Below are 23,543 nucleotides of genomic sequence, written 5' to 3'. Positions count from 1 at the left end.
TCTGACACACATCTCAATAGTAGAGAATTTAAGACCTGAAGTGGGTCAAACTCTTTACCTTTTCTGATCCACTTCAGATTTAAAGTCTCTACTAATGTGCTGATGGGTTGAATCAAGTGTGTTAGTTGAGGGAGACAGTGCTGGGCTGCTCCAGGGGCCTGTTTCAGAAAGGATGTTAAGTGAAAACGTCTCAGGTTACGTATGTAACCATGGTTCCCTGAGCAGGGAACGAGACACTGCGTCCTCTAGGGGTCGCTATGGGAAACGCCTCGACGTGACCAGTGTCTGAAGCATTCATTCAAAAAACACCAACAACATGTTGGCCGGCGACAGCCTATGACATCACTACCGGTGCGACTATAGTATAAATAGGCGCAGGGAGAACACGTCATCCGCTTCTTCGTCTGAAGTTTGCATCCGAAGCATGGCAGGAAACATAGTTTTCCCCCCATGCTGAGGGGAGTGCATGCCAAACCACAGGCGAGCACTAAGTACCAACTCTACCAAAGCTTTAAGGGAGTTGCCCCTGGGACGTTAGATGGCTGTCAGTGACATTATCCCCTACAGCTAAAGGCCTAAGCTACATACCCCAAAAAACATACCTGTTAGGGCCAGAACTCCTGGGCCCAGGGTAGAGCTCAAAGGCTTGGAATCAGGAATAGATTAATTTAAGGGGATACGACCAAGTGCCTAGAATCGTACTAGGTCTTGGCCTGCCACCCAGGGGGCTACCGCTTGCTCTGCATGAGCTTGCTGAAGGAACTGTCTCAACAGACTCCTAGTAGCAACACCCTGTTAAAGTAGGTATCCTGAGGATACATAGGAGGAGTAGTGTCCAAGGTGGAACCGGGGCCTAACAGACTCAAGAAAGGGCACGAAGCCGCCACGCGTAGCCCCTACCATACAGAATTTTAGAAAGAACGCAAAAAGCTTAATGTGCGAATTTACCACAGTGTGGATTTTAGAAAGTGCACAGGGACTTCATGTGCGCACTTACCATATCATGGACTTTAAAGATACCATTCTAAGGGGCCCTTGTGGCATTCTGAAGGAGCCGACCGTAGATGGAAATGGCGCATCCCAAGGACAATACATCTGAGAAGAACCAACTCATCCTCATGGTATAATGCTGGAATGGCTAGCAGTAAGTAACCTAGCTGAGGGAACATAACACCCAGCTCTCAGCCGAGAGGGGGTTCAACCTATAGCATGTTCATTAGAAATCCTGAAGGGTAAGCATACTGCAAGCTTAGCCAAAAACTCAGCGCATCAGGGAGGCAGAGGAAGGGCCTAGTTCGCCTGATGTTGCCGGTTCCAGGTGCTCTGGGAAAACAGAGAACTCAACTCTCCACGTGAGAGGAGAACTCCAAATTCAGAAAAGGAGTAGCGTGCTCATAGGCAACACTGCTAAGCACCACCACGAGAACAGCCCATGGAGCGGGGAATTCAACTCCTCAGAAGGGGAGAGAACTCAAACGCTCGTAAGAAAGCACCATGCTCATAAATAACCCTCTACAGTGAGGGGAGCAATGCTTTACAAGTGTATCAACAGAGACACACTAGTTGATTGGAGCCCAAGGTGAGTACCGGGGCCTAAGCCATCTCAGAGAAAGGGAACGAGGCTAACAACGTGTAACCCTTACCATTCAGGATTTTAGAAATTGCGCAGAGTGCTCAGCGTGCACACTTACCACTATGTGGATTTTAGAAAGTGCACAGAGCATAGCGTGTATGAACTGCAAAGAAGGCTAGCAGATGGAATCACACAACCACCAGCGTATTTTATATATTCAAAATGGATCGTACTCACCCACCATGGTTCCCGCGCAGGAGCACCGTTCAAGAAGCGAAGCCCGAAGAAGCCTCTAGTCTGGACCATAAGTAAGGTGGTTACCATGTAAGGCACAGAACCAACCGAAAACATCATAGATCCAGAATAGGAGACTGCAATGCAGGCGCAGGAGGTTCCTACCTAACCTCGGTCAGGTGGAGAAGATGGTGGTTACAGGGGAATTAGGAAAGGGAAGATGAGGGCAGATGTTAACCCCCCCGAGGGAGATGAATAGATGTTCAGGTATCACTCAGGTCCAGACGAGAGCTTTGGGAACGCCTCATCTGGATCACCTCCCTCAGGTCTTGCCTACCTCCCTTTGACCTGTGATTCCTCCTCACCCTACCCGCAGGTGGGGGAGGAACGCGAGCCGCAACACTAGCCTTCTGTGCCTGTCTCTGATCCTCAGACCGAGACGGGCCAGGACCCCTGGGTTGTTCGGGCTCAGACCTGGATCTTCGTGGAATGAAGGTTTTGAAGGTTTTTTGCCTCCCTGAACTTCTCAACCGGAGCATCGAGAAGAAAGCCCTTCTCTTTCTTCTGCCAGGTTCACCCACAGATGTCTCTCCTTTACCACCATGGCCGCCGTAGATCTGCCCATAGCAGAGGCGGCCTGCTTAGTAGCATGGAGAGCAAGATCCATGGTGCAGCACAACTCAGCTACCTCATCAGGAGAAAGGCCTTCCCCTTTATCCAGGTCTTTCAGTAGATCAGCCTGATATGCCTGAAGCACCGCCATCATGTGCAACGAAGCGACAGCCTGACCTGCTGCTGCGTATGCCCTGCCGTTTAAGCGAGATGTATCCTGAAGGGGCTTATATGGCAAGGAGGGAGTCCTGAGAGAGGATGTCTCACCCATAAAGAGATAGCTAGCCAGCATCTCTTCTACAGGGGGCATCTTCTCATAGCAGCTTTCGCGCATCCCCTCGATGTTGGCATATCTCGTATGCTGGAACCGATGGATGCGTGAAGAAAACGGCCTCTTCCATTCCTTCTCGAGCTCCGTATGGAGATCAGGAAGAAACGTAAGGCTCACCTGAGCTGGGGGGCTATGGTCAGACAGATAACGCTTGTCGAGACGACCTCGCGGTGCCACCTTCCTGGCCCGCTTCCACGGCAAGTCAAGCCTCGCCGTGGCACAATCCATAACCTCCAGTAGCTCATCATACGCAGGGCAAGAGGACTGGGAGGGCTCAGCCTCAACTTCTTCACCCTCCTCAGACATCTCCTGCTCTTCCTGGGCCAAACCCAGCAGAGCACTGGCCGCTTGATCAGATAATGTTAGGGAAATCACATCATCATCCTCCAGCGGCTCACCCTCGTCCATGGCCGAAGAGCGCGAGAGGGAAACCCCCTCTTTAAACTCATCGGCCAGATCCGCCTGCGATACCCACGACCTCATTCTCCTCCGTGCCTCAGCAGCGGCTGGTCCTGAACCGCGGGGAGCAGGCGGCTGCCCCTCCTTCCTCGAAATGAGAGACAAATGAGAGCTAAGCTTTTTCATTGAACACAGATTGCCCCCTCGAGGACACCGAAAAATTACAATTCTGTCATGAATTACTCACCCTCATGTCGTTTCAAACCCGTAAGATGAACGAAGGTCTTATGGGTTTGAAACGACATGAGGGTAAGTAAATAATGACAGAATTTTCATTTTTCGGTGAACTAACCCTTTTAGTAAAATGATCTGCCAGTGTGGTAATAAAACATTTTTTATGCAAATTGAAAAAAACAAGATTATTCGTGGTGTCTATTACTAAGTGCAAATGTTCAGTAGCTCCACCCTCCAATGTCACACAAGGTTAAATACGACGCATATGAATAACGGCTTCAGTGGTGTAGGCAGTAACGCATTGGGTGTGGAAAACTAGCTTGTGATGTGATTGACCGGGTTCGATTCCGGCTTTTGCCGAAGCTCTCTCTTCTCACTTTTCCCATCACATATCACATTAGAATTTATTTTCAATAAAAAATTAAGAAAATGTTCTAAAAGTGGAAGTAAAGTGTCTAACGAGTGTTTAATAATGATAAAAGTATTTATAATTGTAATAAATATAATCATTTACACTCTTGTATTATTATTGCATCCTGTTAATGTACAACAATACTGAGGTGCAAATAGTATGTATCTGCCAGTATAAAGTATAAATGGCATCTAATTATTATTTACACTTATTGCAAAGAATTGCTACTTTTACGTGGTAACTAGAATATATCACTATTTTCAGTGGAATTAGCATACTTTCTTAACGATAGATCCTATTTACAGTAGGCTAAGTGCAAATACCTCTAGATACTATAACACTAGTGTAAATAGCCGCTGCTGTATTTTTCTTACCCTATAGGCAGATCATTTGTAAAACAAGAAAAATGCATTTAAATTATTATTATAATTTTATATTTTTTTGCCCGTGGGACCATGAAAATTAATAGCCTATTAGTTCAATAACCTACCGTTCTGCCCGTTTTCACCTGTGATATTATAACAGTGATCAGAATTAAACTTGTATTTACTCTGAAGTATGCAGATGTATTTTTGCAGGGAGCTGTTGCCATGGTGAATCGTAATATCGGAGCTCCATTGATCATGACTTTTCATAGTCGTGGTGCACGCGCTAAACTCAGAGTCAACCTACTCGGAGTCGATTGAACTAACTCAATTCAGCTGATCTGAAACCGAAAACTCAGAGTTTCCCATCTCAGAGTAAAGCCCTATTCGCACGGGATTAGTATTACCTGGTGACCTCCAGTCATTTGTAATAATTGCGGAGATTGTCTGTGACCTTAATCCCGTGCGAATCGGCCTGTAATTTGTAAAGTATAAATTCCCCCGCAAAAGACCTACCATATTTCGCCGAAAACCGAGGTCCTGTGCTAATATTAATCCCGTGCGAATCGGCATCTCTGTGATTTGGCGGGTCGTATATAATTTTTTGAGGTTTTTGTTTCCTGTGCGCCTTTTTATCCATCTTTCACGAAGAATGGAGCTGCGTCGGAGTGTTTGATAGCATTTTGGGTGTTGTTATATCGCTACACCATACAATTTGTAGAAAGAAAAGGCTGAAAAGGTTTTGAGGTTAATGTGCTACAAATAAATCAAGCATAAAGCTTGAGATACTATTTTAACCTGGTGAAATGTAAATGTCACAGGGCACGAAACTATATTAATTTATTTTCTTTTTTTTTAATCCATCTGGACCATAGAACGGGACTCTCAAAGCCTTGACATCCGGGTGTCTGGTAGATAAGTCGGTAAATTCGAGTAAAATCACAGGCTTCGCTTATCCCGTGCGAATGCACCACACAAAATTCAGAGGTGGGGGGTTAATTTCAAAATCACACAAGGTCCCCAGATAATACTAATCCCGTGCGAATAGGGCTTAAGTCAACTCAGAGTTCAAGTTTTAACTCCGAATTGGTTGAACCTCCTTATTGAAATGGGCCCCAGGACAGCTTTGAAAATATATCTATGGTTTGATATATTTTATTTTGATATATTTACGGTAGGAAATTTACAAAATATCTTCATGGAACATGATCTTTACTTAATATCCTAATGATTTTTGGCATAAAAGAACAAATTGATAATTTTGACCCATACAATGTATTGTTGGCTATTGCTACAAATATCCCCCAGCGACTTAAGACTGCTTTTGTGCTCCAGGGTCACATATATAACAAATACTTATACATGCACAGTTTTAAGGCAGCTTTAATTGCCTTTTTGGTAACTTCATGACTTAATTGATGACATAACTACGACAATGCATGCTCATAGTTTCTTTTGTGCTTTATATCAAATTATACAGTGCACACTGCCACCTTTGTGAGTGAAATTGAAGAGCATGTGCTACGAGCACAGTATAACGGTTGACAAGACAGGAAAATTGATCGAAGATTTTCGGCTGTCCCAGACAAAAGATTGGCATCATTAAACAATCGTGCTGATTTCTGTGATCATGGCTCCTAATCTGTGGTCCTATATCGTACAGTGAGAGAGATTCAAAAACGGCTATGTTTGCTGCTATGACCCACGCTTACTGACCAGCCAATAAAAATGTGACATGAAATCACCACGACATGGCGCTAAAACATAAAACTGCTTAATTCCAGCTCTTATCCCTTCCTCTTTCGCCGCTTCCACTTTTTTTCAGCACACATAAAAACTACAACTCCTAAAGTGTGATTTATCGTACTCTCTGTTTACCACTAGCACATGATGATGTTTTATTATTCTATAGAAATGTGCATCATAGCCTACAAGTCAATAGGTGTCATCATCATACAGTCTACATGCATGTCGTACGCAGGTTTATTAGATCTATGTTGCACAGTGTGATTTGCAATGATCTTGTAGGACTGCTAAAACTGTGCAGTGTGTAGAAGGCATAACACACCAGTTACATCAAAATTATTTATTTTGTGAGTTAGACAATAGATCGTAGAAATAGATACTACACTAGGATTTTTACTATCCCTGTCTGGCCACCCCATTGGAAATTTCCTGGAGGTGCCACTATTCTACAGGAGGGTAAATCATTTATTTTTGAAGGTTATTAAATGATAAATGTATCTCTATTTTGTGTGAACCAATTTTTATATGGATCCCACTCTCACATTCTGATAGCCTCTTTGTCAGGTCTTTGACTGTCACAAGTAGAAAGAAACAGAAAAATCGACAGAAGAAGCGCCAGTGTGCCTGTAATGGTTGTCATAGGTATATGTTTCAGTGCCTGTTCTGGACAGTAGGTGGGAATGTCAGTCAGGTCCTTTTCTTCTCCAATTGTTTCTGAGGAAAAGTATGATACTGAAAATTAGTCTTCTCCCTATATTTGGTCAGAATATTTATTGTAAAAACTCTGGCATCTGAATATCTAGACAATTTACATGGTAACATGCTATGAGAAGGCTTCAGATGTGAAGGAAAATATATTTTTAAATGTAAACTATTTGGAATGAGAGTTTTTTTGTTTGTTTGTTTTAACATTATTATGTACAGTAATGTGTATGCAACAAAAAATGTCAGCATTTTGATAGGTGCTTAAACTCTTGAATTCTTTCTCCACAGAAATTCTGACATTTGCCTCTATATTTTACAGAAAGCCAAGGTTTACACCACACAGACAAACTCTGATTGATCAAGGTCCTCCAAAACTATTCCGTCTACATACAGAGAGAAAATTGCTTGATGAAAATGGAAAAGTCAGAAAATGGACTTATGGGGAAAAAGATGTCCGAAAACAAAACGAAATTGTTCTGCTGTTGGGAGAGACTGGCGTTGGCAAGACTACTCTTGTCAACACAATGGTCAACTACTTACTTGGAGTGAAGTTTGAGGATGAAATATGGTATGAAATTACAGAAGAAGCAGCTGGAGATCAAGCAGAATCACAAACCTCTGAAATCACCATGTATGAGGTCTTTCCTGTAAATAGACACATGTCTCTCACCATCATTGATACTCCAGGCTACGGAGAAACTAGAGGACTGGACAACGATCTGGAAGTTGCTGAGACTTTAGCCACTCTGTTTCAGAGCAATGATGGAGTTTGTGAAGTTGACGCTGTGTGTTTTGTGATTCAAGCATCTAAGAATCGTCTCTCAGACAGACAGCATTACATTATCAGTTCAGTTCTGTCTTTGTTTGGAAAAGACATTGTGAACAACATTGTGTTTTTAATCACACACTCTGATGGTCTGCCTCCCAAAAATGTACTTGATAGCATTAATAAAGCTAAAATCCCCTGCAGACGAGACAAAAGTGGCCAACCTGTTTATTTCTTATTCAACAACCGGCAGGCTGAAGCCCATCAAAATGAGAGACGTTACATGCGTGCTCAAAGAGATGCCTGGAAAGACAGCATGGAAGAGATGAAGCAATTCCTTCAGTCTCTGAATGAAATGAACAGACAAAATTTAGAGTTGACTTCAGATGTCCTGATGGAGCGCATTCGATTTGAAGCAACTATCTGCAACTTACAGCTGCGAGTTCAAGAAAAAGAGTCAAAGAAGTCTGAAAAACTTCAGATTCAGGAGGCAATAAGAAAAAACAAGGAAAAGATTGAGAGGTGTAAAAACTTCACCATTCATGTAAAAAAGGCTGTCAAAATGAAGGTGCCCATTGAGAGCAAGTCATGGAAGAATAAGAAGGCGACGACCTGCACCGTCTGTGAGGAAAACTGTCATGAGTTTGACTGCTGGTGGGTTTCTGATCCAAGCAAATGTGAAGTCATGAAGAAAGGCTACTGCACCGTGTGCACAGGGAAGTGTCATCACAGCAAACATGTCAGAGAAAACAAGAAATATGTCATTAGCATCCTAAGCACAACGATCGAGTTTGATGATTTTAGAAAGGAATATGAAAAAGCCCAAGAACAAACAAAGACATATTTGTTTTTAATGCAATATCTTGATAAAGATCTGAAGAAGATTGAAAAACAAAAGTCAAAGCTTCTGTCCGAAGCTTACCAGACCATCAAGCATCTGTCTCAGATCGCATTAAAACCAGACTCTGCCTTCACTCTTCAGCATCTCGACTTCTTTATCCCCAGAGTGAGGGAGGCTGGGAAAGAAGAATGGGTCCGAGAGCTGGAGGAGATGCGGAGGAAAGCTGTAGCTGATGAAGCCAATAATGATGCTCGGAGTTATCTTAAAGCTGGCCTGACAAAACTTTTCTTAGGTAGGCAATGAACAAATGCAGAGAGGACAATGAATGAAACAATAAAATGTAAGACTGATTATAATGCAAAATCAGTGCAAGTGAGGATCTGTAGACTTGAAAAGAAAAAGAAAATTGATCACAGTTGAATAAGTTGAAGTTAATTTTCATGTCTGTTTTGAGTGTTTATTTAAAAAAAGAAAAAATGCAAGCCTGGTAACATCTCCAATCTGTTAGTTCATGTGCTGTAATAACAAATACATTTTGGGTACTAGATGATAGCTTTTTTAACAAAACTTTGCAACAACAAACAGATATTTGGTCACTACTGTGTAATTTCTGATTGAGCCCTTCTATATTTTATGTGCATAATCTTATTTATTTTATGTTTATGTTATTTTCCTTGAGTTTATCTGTCTCTTAAAATAAATAAATAAATAAACTCTTATTAAATAAAACTAAAGTTGATACAGTAATATAAGTATTATATTTCATTGGTTGTGTGTTGTATTTCAGTCAAGATTTCAATGACCAAACTGGAACATGCAAAGTGAGCAGGTAGAGGCGAGGATCTAAATGTGAGGAGTATTTAATAGAAAAGCAGCAAAACATACCAAAAACACTGGGAACGCACAAAAAAGCACAAACATGAACATTGACTGACAAACCACGGGTGGAACACAAGCATTATTTATACACAAGAAAAAGCTTAGCAAGATAACAAGGGGGGAGTGGTTATTGAGAAACACCTGGAGAACCTAATCACGGGGAACCAACAAACGAACAGACTACAAACAAAGCACAGGAAACACTTCAACAAAAAAGTCCAGACATAGCACTTTGCCTCTGCTCCACCACCCTCCTGGACTTTTTATACTGTCTTCTGTTTTGGAGCATCTGGAACAAATGCAAAGAATAAAAAGTCCAGGAGGGTGGTGGAGCAGAAGCGGAACAGGGGGGGAGGGATGGTGGGCCAGGCCCATGTAGTAGAAGATTGGCACTGGGGTGGAGCTGAAGACCACCAGCGTGGACCAGAGTGGAGCTGGTGGTGCGGGAGACCACTAAGATGGCTGAGGCTGGGAAGATGTCCACCAACATGGAGCTGACGAGCCAGGTGACCACCAAGGTGGATCTGGTGGAACTGTAATAGAGAGCACAGAGAGGATAACTACGGCCTCTGAGGCCATAAATGGACAGGCAGACATTTCATGGTGTCCTTAGTCGTGACAGGGCAAGTAGTGGTTGCAGGAACAGTCTCTGTAGATGTGACAGGGTAGACAGGAAACTCAGGGATGACCTCCATGATTGCATCAAGGCAGACACAACAGTTAGTGGACACTGGGAGTTCAAAAACAGCCTCGGTAGCCAAAACGGAGCCATCAGGGAACACGAGGGGTTCAGAAATGGTCTCTGTGGCCACACCCTAGCTGTTAGGGGATGCACAGAGTTCTGCAAGCACCATCCATGAGTGAGGGAGTGTAGTGGCGTCAGAAAACATAGAAAGTTCGAAAACGGCATCTGCGGTCACAAAAGGGGGTTCGAGGGACATATAAAGTTCAGAAAGGGCTTTCCTGGCCAAAACAGAGTCATCAAGGGACACAGAGTTCTGAGGAGGAAGCCGCCACTGTCTTGGGAGAAACTGTCGAGGTATGGACAGCCCACAAACAAAATGGCCGTAGCCATCACAGGGAGAACAGAAAACAAAAGGTTTACCTTTGAAACAGATGCCGATATGGCCGGCGAAGTAGAGAGCGTAGATGCCTGCGGGCTTGAGTGCGCTGAGGCTGGCGGACTAGAGAGCGTTGTGGCCGGTGGGCTTGAACGCGTAGTGGCCGGTGAAGGCCTCAGAATGCTGGCTGCTCACACCGATATCAGTGGCGGATCTACCACACTGGACGCCAATCTCCTCCGCCATTAAAAATGGGTCTAGTGGCTGAGATGGTACTGTTTAAAGGGGCCGCCTGTGGTGGGACGAGCTCCGTGGCCGACGGAGCTTGGGTCATATAGCCCCCACCCAAAAAAATATTTATGCGACGAGTCCTCCTCCACCTCGCCCTCTGTGAAGGGGGATACGCTCAGCAGAAGAGCAAAGTCCACATACTGTTTCAGGGTCCAGCTGGGTTGGCATCAATTGGCTGATATTATTTTCCAGCCCGCTTCAAAAACAGTCCATATGAAAGACATCCTCCAATGGCACAAGGTAAGAATAAGCAAGAAACTCCTCTACGTACTCTTCAATGCAGCGGCCATTTGGGAAAAGTGAGCAAAGAATACTCACAGGGTCCCAATTAACTCCCGCTAGATCTCTTTTAGGTCAGTCAATATGTAACATGCAAAGTGAACAGGCTGAGGCGAGGATCTAAGTGTGAGGACATACCAAAAACAGGAACCAGGGAACACACATAAGCACAAACATTGACTGACAAACCACGAGTGGAACACAAGCATTATTTATACATGAGAACAAGCTCAGCAAGATAACCGGTTCACGTGTTTGCAGGGGCGTAAATTTTGGCTAATAGTTGGGGGGACAATATACATAAAATTTCTCAAGAGCAATTGTTGAAGGGGACACAAATAATACAGCTAAAATTGTACTTGTAAGGATATTTATATACAGAGGAAAACCTTACAACTATTAGTGTAGCAGGGAGGCCGTACCAAATTAGACGACTTAAAGCTGTTGTCGCGCTGCAGAATCAGAATCAGAAGATGTGCTGAATTAGCAGCAATTCTCTTATTGTGAATAACAGCAAAGGCACCGCTGAAACCAGCATTCTTCCCTTCTTTTCGAGCCACCTGGACGAGTGGCCAGAGTTTATTCCGACTTTCAATGTCCGCTTTGGAGAGAAATTCTTTGATGTGGAGACCATTCTATCTGAGGTAAATGGAACTCTTGGCTTCCATCTAAAAGATGTCTCCTTGTCACAAAGCGAATGATGATGTGACGCAGCGAACCATCCGGTCGTTGTTTGCCTACACGGTGAACCACATCCACAGCTTCCTCCAGTTTATTCTTGATCCGAGGGACCACCCTGGCAAGATGACTGATAGCTGTCATTCGAATGTTTCTGTCGTCACGTTCTTTCAACATCGAGTAGTTTCAAACACCATCTGCGGCTATACCTTTCTAGATCTTCCACTCAGAGCTTAAGAGAAGCATTTTCCTGTTGCATGTGCTGTATCGACAATTCGGCCTTACCAATCTTTTCACTGTGAAAGGCGACATCTGGCAGGAGTCGATTAACAGTGTCAGACAAAGAGTTCACAGCAGCCGTTGTGACCTCAGTGGAGCTCTCAATGTGAGTAATCTTTTGAATAACCGAATCTAGCTTGGAATTCAGGGACTGGATGACGTTGAAAATCTCAGCAAGTGATGCATCGTTACTGTCTTTTTTCTTTTTCCCAGGGGGACTTTTGCTGGGAGTTGCGAGCAAAGGATCGTTAAAATCCCTTTCATAATCATGTGTGACAAGTGAGGCAACTACACATTCGGATTCATCCATGTTTTGGCCTAATGATTCACTTGACAAGTGCCTGTCCAAGTTCCACGAGGTACGCAGTTTCCTATTAACACGTTTCTTTCCCATTAACTATCTGAAGGTGGATTCCAACTCGTGTTAACATCCGCAATCAAAAGAATATAACTAAACAAACCACCAAAGATAATTGGCGTGTGTGTCTTCCCATCCCTTCTCATAAAAAATAAAAAAAACAATGTTTGCCACTCGCCACTTCAACACGGTAATCTATCAGGGTAAGATATTTATATTTCATTTTATATTAGACGAATTACTGCTGCTTTTATATAATTGGATTTTTTTTTTTTTAATATTTGAAAATTCAGTAGAGTCGATACTAATGAAACGTAACGAAGCCAGTTGCGATTGAACTATCGTAGCTGAACAGTTTTATAAAAACGAAAAAATGTTGGCACTTAACCAGCAAACTTTCAGTAGGATGTTTTATTTATACAATCATGGGCAAAAGCTGAAAACAAGTTTCAATGCTCTTGAATGTTTCTGCATGTAACGCAATCACCCATATATAACTTTCCACTTCAATAAAAAAGCTTTTAATGTGAGCGCATACGTCTGCTTCATAATAGATAAAAAATGCTATCTTTGTAGGCAAACGTGTCAGACAGCTATTTGGTCACCGAACGGGGCTTGAGAGAGAGTTGCTAGTGAGGGCGCGGGCACAGCCTCCGCCGTGTTGCCAGATCCAGCTATTATAAGCATATGTGTGGGGAGAATAAAACAAATTGGTTACAGAATGAATAATGCAGACACGGGTCATGCAGAATGCTATGCTATTTTATTCAGTTTGGTAGTTAACCTTTTACAAAAACCATACTAAAAACTTTCAAAAGAGCAGCAGACAAAGTTCTTATTATCATCCATATAGCAATTATTATTAATGAAAGCTATAAATCGGTTTTCTCTCAGGTACAGTACATCTCCAGTGTAAGCTTCATCGTGAATACTTCTACATCACTCTTGTGAATGTAGTCCATAGTCAAAGCAAAAATGTACCTTGACGTTATCTAGTGGTTGTTTTGGGGAAAAAACTGTAAATTAAAGCATGTTTGTTTTCATTTATTTTCAAGATCCGAGGTAAACTCTTTATTGTTGATTTCAGTATGACTATAAACATCAGTAACATCAGTAAAGCTGCTGCTGCTGACATCAGGTGGTTAGAAATATTATCATTCCAAACAATATTATATGTGAATTAATAGCTAAAAATGTCATCACTTAGCAGTCCTCTGACACTGTATGCAGTTACGTGAGGCAGCACCTTTTTATATTGTGATTTTTTGTTATATTTGTTGATTTTCTTTTTATACTAATGACTTCACAATAGCTGAAAAATAAGAAAATGTAATGAAGTAAATTAAAAGAGTAAACTGCAGTAAAAAAAAAAAAAACATTAATATAAGTATTGCATAAAATATTATTAAAAATATACAAATAAATAAATTTCACTTAAATAACATTGCCCCCACAGTGTCAAGTACTTGCACTTTATACAATACTAATGGATTCAAAGCAGCAATCAGGAATCCAATTTTCACATACAACTTTATTGTGATCAACATTGAGGAATGGAGAAAATTCCAGCATTTAAATGAAGAACATCAAAGCTGATCTGAAGAGAGTTTAGGTTTTCACATCACCGTCGTTATCATCATCTCTTTCTTCATGTCAGAAATCCCTCGTTCCGCCAGAGCAGACTGAAGCTGAAATAAGTAGATCTCTTAAAACTGCTATCAATGTGATTCGATTTCATATTTCTGTATGTTTCACTCTCTCACCTGTGACAAGAGCTGGAGGTTCAGACAGACTCAAACTTCAGTTTCATCTTCACACGAGTCTTCTTGGGAAACAGGACATAAAAATACACACAAGCATGAACATAAATAGAAGGGAAAAGCAAATGCTAAATGCAAATAATAAAAACATAAAATGCATCAAGTCTACAATATCTGCAGCAATTTGTTGCAAATGCATCTGTCACTTAAGATTAAGCTGAGAGCTGAGAGCATGCAACTCAACTTAGACAGCCAAATTTCAACAATTGTGAAGGCGTTAATAGTTTCCCAAAACACTAAATCTGCTTGTTTGATCACACCTTCTTCATAGACCTCCACCTCACACAGAGTAAGATACTTTGAATCTCCAGGAATGAACAGATTCACATATCGACCCTCCATACCATTACATGTGTAGGTGGAGGAAACACCAGCTGGAATGCTAGAAATCACAGCGCATCTAAAGAGAGACGGAGGAAACCTCATTTAGATTTATAGTCTTTCGTCATATGTGATTTCAGGGATTATTTATGGATATTAAGCCACTGAAAGAGGGTCTCACATGGGATTGTTGTTGCCGTTGTTCTCCAAAGAGTTTCTGATGCGAATCTCTGCTCCGTCTATTTGTTCTGGACAGCAGTCTAGTCTGTTTGTGATGACAACTCTACGTACTCTGTAAATATAACGCAGATCCACCCTCCACCATGGGTTAGTTTGAGCAGTGGTTGAGGAACACGATGACGATGGTTGTATGAAACCTGGATTGAAATCAATAGCTTGTTGAGCAAGCCAGAGGCCATAGGTTGATGACTGTGTGATGGTTCTTCCTGTTGCCAAATTACCTGTAACATGTCATAGTGTCGAGAAACGGTTTTAGTCAGCTTATTTTATACACTTGGAATGTTTTTGAGGAGGTTTTCTCAGGAATGCATTTCTATCAGATCTGTCTGAACTGGTCCAGTCTTGACAAAGTCATTTTTAAGGAATATGTTTTCACTTGGTGGTCTGTAGCGCCTCCGATCAAATATTCCCCACCAGGGACATCATGCACTTATTATTTTTGAGGGGGCCACGAGTGAAGGGGGGAGGCCTTGTCATGTGACACACAACAACATAGTGATGTATAACTGATGTAGGCTTGTTGGTTTTATTTATTTATTTAGTTTAGTTTATTTTATTTAACATATTTCCAAACGAGTAAACTATATTATGAAATATCTCGATTCTCAAATATTTGTAAGTTAATGCATTTTGCACATTTATAGCTTATGTTAGTTGATCTATAATGGGCAATGTAGCCTAATGTTAGTGTAATCTATTAACTACGCATAAAACCCATCTTTTTACTTTAAGGTGCACTAAGCAATATTTGAAAAACGCTTTTGACCACAGTGTCGGACTGAGTCCCAAAACACACTTGTAGTCAATCATCAGTAAGGGGTGTCTAGTAATTAAAAGGAGAAGAGAGCAGCCAATTTGAGTGCACAGGATGGATATTAGCAGGTTGACTATAGATAGAGAAAGACGGCAGATAAAAAAGGAAAATATCAGAGGAAGCTATCCCAGCGGTGGATAGAACTCAAGGAGAAGGGAAGGCCTGGAATCGTTCGCCGAGGTTGCGTTCTTGATAGGTGAGTAACGTTGATTTTCTTCGTTTCACACAACTTATCCATGAAGGCTTTTGTTTAAATGCTTGTGTGTCATCTTCACTTGTTTCCGCAATCGTCGTTGCCATGGTTGTGTACGTACATGTGGGGCGGAGATTTCAAAATTAGGGGCGAGGTCCTGTTGGGGTATGGGCATGTTTGTTTTGGTACTTTCAAATATCAACATTGTTTGGCAAAAATCACTTGTGCACCTTTAAGTACCAGATATGGGTGTCATGTCATAAAATATTTTTAATATGACTGACTTTGCATTTAAAATTAATTTAATAAAAAAACTTTGTAGGTTACTAAAAATAACAATTTCATTTTACAGAAAGAGAGCAAAGAACATTTTGTAAGGCATTTGCGAACATCACACAAAGGAACGATGGAATCTCCGCATTCCATCAGACAACTAACCTCTCTTCTCAACTATGAGAGTCGTAAAAGCTGAATCATGGTCAGCCCAGGCGTCAACTTTCTCAAATGAGTTCCTGTCTCGCTCTGCTTATCTTTACAAAAACCACGGAGAGAATGATTTACCAAACCACCTCCGATGTCGACAAGCACTAGGACAGCAAGAACTGACCCCCTCCCATCTGGAGTCATTTAAGCTACAGAAGGTCAGTAGGTTTCGTGACTGACTTCAGCATAAATAAACCATCTAATGGACCACAGCACAAAGAACCTGGTATCTGGAAAGATTCCCGCGACAGACACTCTTGGACCCCCTGACCGTTTAACGCATAAATTAATAATCCGATATACAGAAAGCGACAGATTAATAGCCCATGTCCAGCGAGAAGAATGGCAGACTCCCAACTCGTGACATGGGCATGACCTCTTTCCCCCCTGCATTCCAAAAAAAAAAAAAAGGGACGCAGCATTTTACTACCTCCCAGAAAAGCATGCGTTTCTCCTGTCACAGACAAAGAAACGTACACGGACAATCATTGAAAGTATCGGAGCATAGATTCACAAATAATATGTTGTATGTCTTATATATATATATATATGCTTGATGTGTTCATTTAATCGGTGCAACTTTAATCAGTGTTTATTACCCTTTTAGGAAATGAGGTTATTAATATGTGTGTAAGATATGTGAAGTTTAGTATTGAACCTAAACTTGTGATAATTGTGGAATATTGAAATAAGTGAAAAGCTGTTATTTCAAACAGTACGACACTATATAGAAGTTATTAACAAAACCTGCAAATATTAATTGGTCCTCATGTTAAATTGAAGCATTATGGTAATGCATGCAAGCTCCGCCATGCAACAAGTCGATTGGAAGGTCGCGTCGTGGAACGGACTTATGCAGCGAATCAAAACCCAATGCAGAACAGATTTGCTCGCTTTGAAGAAGCATTAAAGCATCCACATACCAACTGGCCATTTCACCCTTTTTTCATCTCTGAATGTCTTCACGAAGCTAAGCTAAGTTTCTTATTTCATTCTCATTGCCTAATGCTATGTTGGCAAATAAGCTATAGTCAAATATTGCTCATTGTTTAAGGCTAGTTGTTCAGTAACATGTTTGCTAGGCATGCTGTCATATTTTGACACGCTGGTAACATTACCCAATTAAACTTACCACAGCGAGCCTTGTTTTAAATCTGTTGTTTAAGGCATTCAAGAGAAGACCTTATTTAGAATTACAATTATTTATTACAATTATGTATAGCCCTGCTTGGCTCTTTAAGTTAATGGGTTTTCATCATGTGTCTGAAAATGTTTCACAGCAGCACAAACTCACTAACAAAAGATGTAGTAGTATTCACAAAATCTCACCTTCTCTTCCTGCTTTCGTCTCAACTGAGAAAAACCCTTGAAATGAGAAACACAGAATGGTGCTCAGTATTTAGCAACTTAAATGGATTGTTCTTATTAGCATAAGCCTATATTTTGTTGAATTTATTCTTTAAAACTATTTTCTATTTAGGTCAAATTGAGAGTAATCTCTAAAATCAAAACAGTGTGTGTTTTATATAATTTAGCTTCTCAGGTAAAAGTATTTTGTTTACGGGTGTTTAGATAACGTTAATCAAAAACAGCACATTCAATTATAATTTAGGTTCTTCTGTGTTTCTTAAGTGTTTCTCTGTCTGAAATATGAAGCTGAAAACAGACTGTAGGTCACTAAAATATGAGACAGATTGTATGTATTACTTACCCAGTAAAAACAACAGACTCGTGTAGAAAACTCTCATGTTGATTTCAGGCGATTCGTGATTATTTCTGCTTTTGTTTGAGGAGGTTTGAATGAATGTTGTTCCTGGGAGAAATATATTCGTTCAAGTTACGTCAGTGTCCCATGATCCTAGTTCTCCTCCCACTTTTCTTTCTGTCTGGAGCTGGAAAGAAAAAATTTGTTATTGTTTACACACACACACACACACACACTCACACTCACACTCTCTCACACACACACACACACATTTGTTTCTGTGAACTGTGGGGAATTTTCATAGACTTATCTTACTTTTATACTGACCAAACAATATTTTCTATCCCCTAACCCTAAACCTACCCCTTACAGAAAACCTGCTTGCATTGTTACACTTTCAGATAAACATCATTTACTATTTTTTATATATATTTTTTTCCCAATGCCAAACATTTTTTATTTTACTATGCTTGTGGGGACATTTAGTCCCCACAATGTAGCATGAACAAGTACACACACACACACAACTAAATAAATAATTATATGTATTTTCTTAAACATCTTTTAGCAACAAAACAAGTGAACACATTTTCACTGAAAATAATCATTTGTAACTTCAGTTTAGTGGTTAATGATATCAAAATGTCAATGCTATTGAAATGGTACATTATATCTTCGGCAGACACTGTTATCTAAAGCAAGACAAAGAATGAATTTCATGTTGACATGCTTACATTGAATATTAGGTGTTAACGATAGCAATAGCAAAATTCACCAAACTGGATTGGTTTGTCCGCAATGCTGATCTCTTCTGAAAGAAAACTGAGGGAAAATCTTCCTGTACTCCATTAAGGTTTGTATTCACATTTGTTTTCAAATTCAGTGGCATCAAATTTTACTTAAACTCTGTTGTATGACTTTCTTTCAGTGAAACACCAAGAATCCGTTTTTGAAGTGAATGGGAACTGAAGCTGTCGAGCTCCAAAAAAAAAGGATAAATTAATAAAATAAAACACAATAAATCATAAGGGTACCACAGAAGTGGTTTATATGACAGTTTTCCCAAGCTTTATCTGGCATACTGCATGTTGTTTCCATCTTGTGTGTTGCACTTGCCATTTTTAAATTTGTCTTTTCTTTCCCATCTTACAGACTTCTCAATATCAACACACATTTGCATTGTGTTGTTTTATGCATGGAGGCTGCCTGTCAAAACTCCCGGAAAGCACACAAACACCATCTGGTCCGACATGATGAGACGATCTGTCTCCAGAAGACACAAAGCTATCTTTAAAATTACCTTTAAAATGGTCTCAGCATCTCAGCAACAGTGTTTCCATGTCCTAGTATTTACTCAAGTTGTCTGACAAGTTTATCAATTTGAAACTAGATTTGTCAATTGGAGTGCACCATTCAAAATCAAATCAGATAGTGGTAATATGTGTGCATACAAATTCCATTATGAAAAAAATCACTTAAGGTTTGACCAAAATTGCATCACTGTGTCATTCTAGCCATGGATAAATCATTGAATACACATCACATGATTTGACCATATCTTCGAGCATGACAATTATATTTATATGACAAATAAATGACTTAAAAACACCCCTGTATGTTAAAAACTAAAGCACAAAATTCAAAACAGTTAGTGTTTGACTAACTTAGTATCTTTCCAGTCATGTATCTCTGCTCTGAAGACATCTAAAATTCAATAATAATACAGCTTGTCTCATGACAACAATATAAAATGACTGATAACTTTTTTGTAGCTCAGGATGCCTCTATCTACAAAGAATCTCAGTAGCCAGTTCTCGATGTTCCACCTCGGTAGTCTGCTCTTGAAGTGTCTCAGTAGCCTGTTCTGTTCTTCCAGAATAACCATCTCGAGTTTGAAGATTGCGAAGTTCCGTCTCTCTCTGAAGTTCTCTGAAGTTGAATTTGCCCATGCTGTTGACACAAACGGTTCCCTCTATGATAAGGCTCAAACCTCTCAATGAATTTCTCGAAGGTCGCCGATAGACATTGATCTACGAAAAACAAAAACAAGTGAATGGAAAACAGAGACTGCTCTTTTTAAAAAACGAGATTATTTAAATTTATTTGAAATTATTTTGACACCATTATAACCTCGATAGATAAAGACCATAGAGACCATCTGGCTCGCAACTAAACTAGTCTGGTGTAAGCTAATCATCGTAGCCCCCCACCCGCCATATCTTCACCATGAGGCTGGACCCCAAGTCACTAAAAGACAAGTGTTACTTTTTTTCGGCTTCAGCAACTCCCGGCGGCAGCGTAACATCTTGTCAATTTATGTTTGTGCAATTTGTGACATTTTTACTCGTTCTTGTAATTTCAGGTTTACAGTGCAGAATAGCTCCGGTTAGACTTAAAATAAAACAGAATACAATATTCTTCCTCTGTTTTTGGAGCACGTCATGCCACACATTTCACCGAACTACACTTCAAATAATGCATCTCACTCTGGACTACAACTTCCGTACATAGGTGTCTTTAAGCAGAAACTCCTATCCCCCTCTCCCGCAACACTACCCCCACACTGGATGGTGATTAAACTTAACACCACTCCAGCACGATGACATGACTGATACAAAATACATAAACACACACATTAACCAAGATATTACCATATATTCACAGTGTTAACAGAAGGCAGAAATACATTCAACACAATGTCTAACCATATTTTTTTTCCATGTTTGTTTCTCTCCTTTTTTTATCAACAGTCCATAGGCAGCTCCATTGTCAAAGCATATAGTCCATTCAAGCAACTCCGCTCAATCATGAATACGACCCTTTTAGCTATTCAATAGTTATTAAAATTACATACACAATAAATGATTAAGACCTGGTAAGTCACATGTGGTTTACATACATGATATGGAGTTATGCATAGAAATGATTAGTTGCTCGAGTCCTTTTAGTGTCATTTAGATGCATGGAAAGGCAGTTTCTATAGCCATTCTGTGAATGTATGAAGACCAGAGATTAAGAGGTCTGTAAGGAATCTCTGAAAGTCTGTTCTTTGTCGTGAGGTGGGGGATGTCAATTCTAAAGCGCTTGTGACTGTAATTACTATCACGTGATGGTCATGCAGTCATCTCTTTGACCATTTAATCTTGATTACTTGCCCTAAAACTGACAATCTCCTTCCTGAGTTGTTATGATCAGTGTGTTCCTTTTGTGTTAATGTTGAAAGCTGTTCTGTGAAAGAGTTGGTTAGGCTTGCTTCAGGCTGGCTAGGGCTAGGGTCTGATTTATTTCCTGTTGTCTTGGGCCTCTGTGGGCTCCTCATGTTTCAACCATGTTTTGGCCAAATCTTAGATTGTCTGATATCCTACAGTGTGTACGCGTTTTTGTGACAAATGAGGACATAAATGTGTATAATGACAAAGGTATGACAGGTATTACAAGGAGAAGGTGACTTTTCAGGACATTACCCCATGTCCCCACTTTTCAAAACGCTTATAAATCACACAGAATGGAGTGTATTGAAAATCTGAAATAGCAGAAAGTCTCCTGTGAGGGGTAGGTTTAGGGGTAGGGTTGGTGTAGGGCAATAGAATAAACCTTCATTTTGTCTGTCTTTTTTACTTTAATAGTAAAGTTTATACTTTCCTCAACCTTTTCCTTGTTTTGCATCATTGCCTCCTGAATCTGAAGTTTTTCAGCCTTTTTCATCTCTTTCTCTTGAACTCGCAGCTGTAAGTTGCAGATGGATGCTTCAAAACGAATGCGCTCAATCAGGACATCTGAAGTCAACTCTAAACTTCTTCTGCTCATTTCATTCAGAGATTGAAGGAAATACTTCATGCCGTCTACACTGTCTTCCCAGGCAACTTTTTGAGCACGAATGTGACGTTCTTTAGTGTGACGTTCTTCAGCCTGCCGGTTGTTGAATAAGAAATAAACAGGTTCGCCATTTTTGTCTCGTCTGCAGGGGATTCTAGCTTTTTTAATGGCGCTGATGACGTTTTTGGGTGGCAGACCATCAGAGTGTGTGATAAAAAACACAATGTTGTTCACAATGTCTTTTCCAAACAAAGACAGAATTGAACTGATAATGTAATGCTGTCTGTCTGAGAGACGATTCTTAGACGCTTGAGTCATGAAGCACACGGCGTCGACTTCACGAACTCCATCACTGCTCTGAAACAGAGTGGCTAAATTCTCAGCAACTTCCAGATCTTTGTCCAGTCCTCTAGTGTCTCCGTAGCCTGGAGTATCAATGATGGTGAGAGACATGTGACTATTTACAGGAAAGACCTCATACATGGTGATTTCAGAGGTTTGTGATTCTGCTTGATCTCTGGTTTCTTCTTCTGTGATTTCATACCATATTTCTTTCTCAAACGTCACATTCAGTAAGTAGTTGACCATTGTGTTGATGATGGTGGTCTTACCAACGCCAGTCTCTCCCACCAGCAGAATGATTTTGTTTGGTTTGCTGGCATCTATTTTCCTATAAGTCCATTTTCTGACTTTTCCATTTTCATCAAGAACTTTCCTCTCTGTGTGTAGACGGAATCGTTTTGGAGATCCTCTTTGAAGCAGAGATGGTCTGCGTGGTGGCAGCTTCGGCTTTCTGTAAAATGTTTTGTTACATATTTGTTTGTGAACAAGAAATTAAGTCTAAATGCCCAATAACCATTTTGTGATTATTTAAAATGTAAACATTTCATTCATAGTTTTTGAGCGAGAACATAATATTCTAATTACTAGAAACAATGTTTTAAACCAAGAAGTCCATCCAAATATAGTCAGTATGTACAAGTTCAACATATACCTCCAGCCAGGCTAGCCTTAATACAACATTCTCGTTTTTGTTTAAAAATACAATTACTCAAATAATCCATAAGAACCTTCTCTTACCGTATATTGGGACCTTCATTCATGCTGCTGCTGCGCTGACAGCGGTTTCTGGGTAAAGCCATTGTTGCTGGGGTTAAAATGTTAGTCTATCCTAAAATGAAAATTATGATTTAATTTAATTTCCCTTGTCGTTCCAAACCTGTATTTGCTCTGTGGAACACAAAATAAAGTATTTTAAAGAACTTTGGAAAATAACCAAAGAGCACTTTGCCCCATTGACAATCATTGTATGGACAAAAAAAAAAAAAAAAAATTCTCAAAATGTAGTCTTTTTCGCCTAATTCTGAGGTTATTTTTCTACTAATAAATCTAGTTGCCCTTCTTAGTCTATTTTGTGTAGTAGTCCTCATATTGCCTAATTCTTTGATTAAAGATTAGCAAAAATCAATCTTTGTTACAAGTGAATCCAGGAAGTAAATTAGTCACATAATAGAAACATTTACACTTTTGCTGATTTTGTCTGTTGAGTTGAATCTCCTTAAATATAAAGAATATATAGTTTTGCAGCCTGTATGGTGATATATATATTTTTTTGGAAATTCACAATTTACAATTTTCAAAAAAAGCAATCCATATAGATATCAATTCAACTTCTACTCAACTAGCTTGCATAAGCCAAAGAAATAAATAAATAAATATATTTCACATAAAGAAAAGTATATTTAGCTTGTTTTAAAAATGTGTTCATAAAGTATTTTTTCAAACTTTTTTTCTGAGAGAGCATGCATTTATAATAGCATAGGTTACTTACACCATCTGAGAGCATATTCTTGTGGAGTTCTCACAGCAAAGCTCTTGAGTCATTTGTGAAATGTCACAACAATAATAGAAACGCCTTTCCTGCTCTGTTTTTCCAGTAATACCAGTTCAGTCTGTCACGTGATTAAAAGGAATATGCAGGCTGGTTTCATTTATCTAATTTTGAGAAATCCGTGAAACCACACAAAGTTAGTAGCTACTGAATTGCCTAATTCAACAATTAGGCTTTTCTTCATTATAACTCAATGAACATTCATCACCATACCTGA

The 23,543-nt window shown here is 40.2% G+C and overlaps 1 protein-coding gene and 2 pseudogenes across 1 annotated transcript; 1 reads left to right on the top strand and 2 right to left on the bottom strand.

Moving 5' to 3' along the window:
- Positions 1-6,535: 6,535 nt before the first annotated feature.
- Positions 6,536-8,638, top strand: LOC107571159 (uncharacterized; annotated as a pseudogene).
- A 5,021-nt stretch (positions 8,639-13,659) lies between these two features.
- On the bottom strand, positions 13,660-17,662 carry LOC107571158 (fucolectin-like; annotated as a pseudogene).
- A 1,741-nt stretch (positions 17,663-19,403) lies between these two features.
- On the bottom strand, positions 19,404-22,659 carry LOC107571157 (uncharacterized). Its single transcript, XM_016257445.1, has 3 exons — positions 22,516-22,659; positions 21,214-22,228; positions 19,404-19,649 (listed from the first exon to the last, which is right to left on the bottom strand). Exons 1-3 carry the CDS (start codon positions 22,575-22,577, stop codon positions 19,404-19,406), a joined length of 1,323 nt encoding a protein of 440 aa, XP_016112931.1. The 5' UTR covers positions 22,578-22,659.
- Between the last annotated feature and the right edge of the window lie 884 nt (positions 22,660-23,543).

The sequence above is a fragment of the Sinocyclocheilus grahami genome, unplaced genomic scaffold, assembly GCF_001515645.1.
Source record: "Sinocyclocheilus grahami isolate Dianchi unplaced genomic scaffold, SAMN03320097.WGS_v1.1 scaffold1555.1, whole genome shotgun sequence".
NCBI classification, from domain to species: Eukaryota; Metazoa; Chordata; class Actinopteri; order Cypriniformes; family Cyprinidae; genus Sinocyclocheilus; species Sinocyclocheilus grahami.
The sequence above is the reverse complement of the archived record's forward strand: the minus strand, read 5'-3'. Positions and strand labels throughout refer to the sequence as shown.

What these genes read in the sequence shown, in the direction of transcription:
- LOC107571157 (XM_016257445.1), bottom strand. Translation starts at nt 22,577, where the DNA reads ATGGCTTTACCCAGAAACCGCTGTCAGCGCAGCAGCAGCATGAATGAA. An exon ending in AATGAAGGTCCCAATATACG is followed by an intron (nt 22,229 to 22,515) that starts GTAAGAGAAGGT and finishes AACATTTTACAG; the next exon opens with AAAGCCGAAGCTGCCACCAC. An exon ending in AAAAGACAGACAAAATGAAG is followed by an intron (nt 19,650 to 21,213) that starts GTTTATTCTATT and finishes TGTTTTTCGTAG; the next exon opens with ATCAATGTCTATCGGCGACC.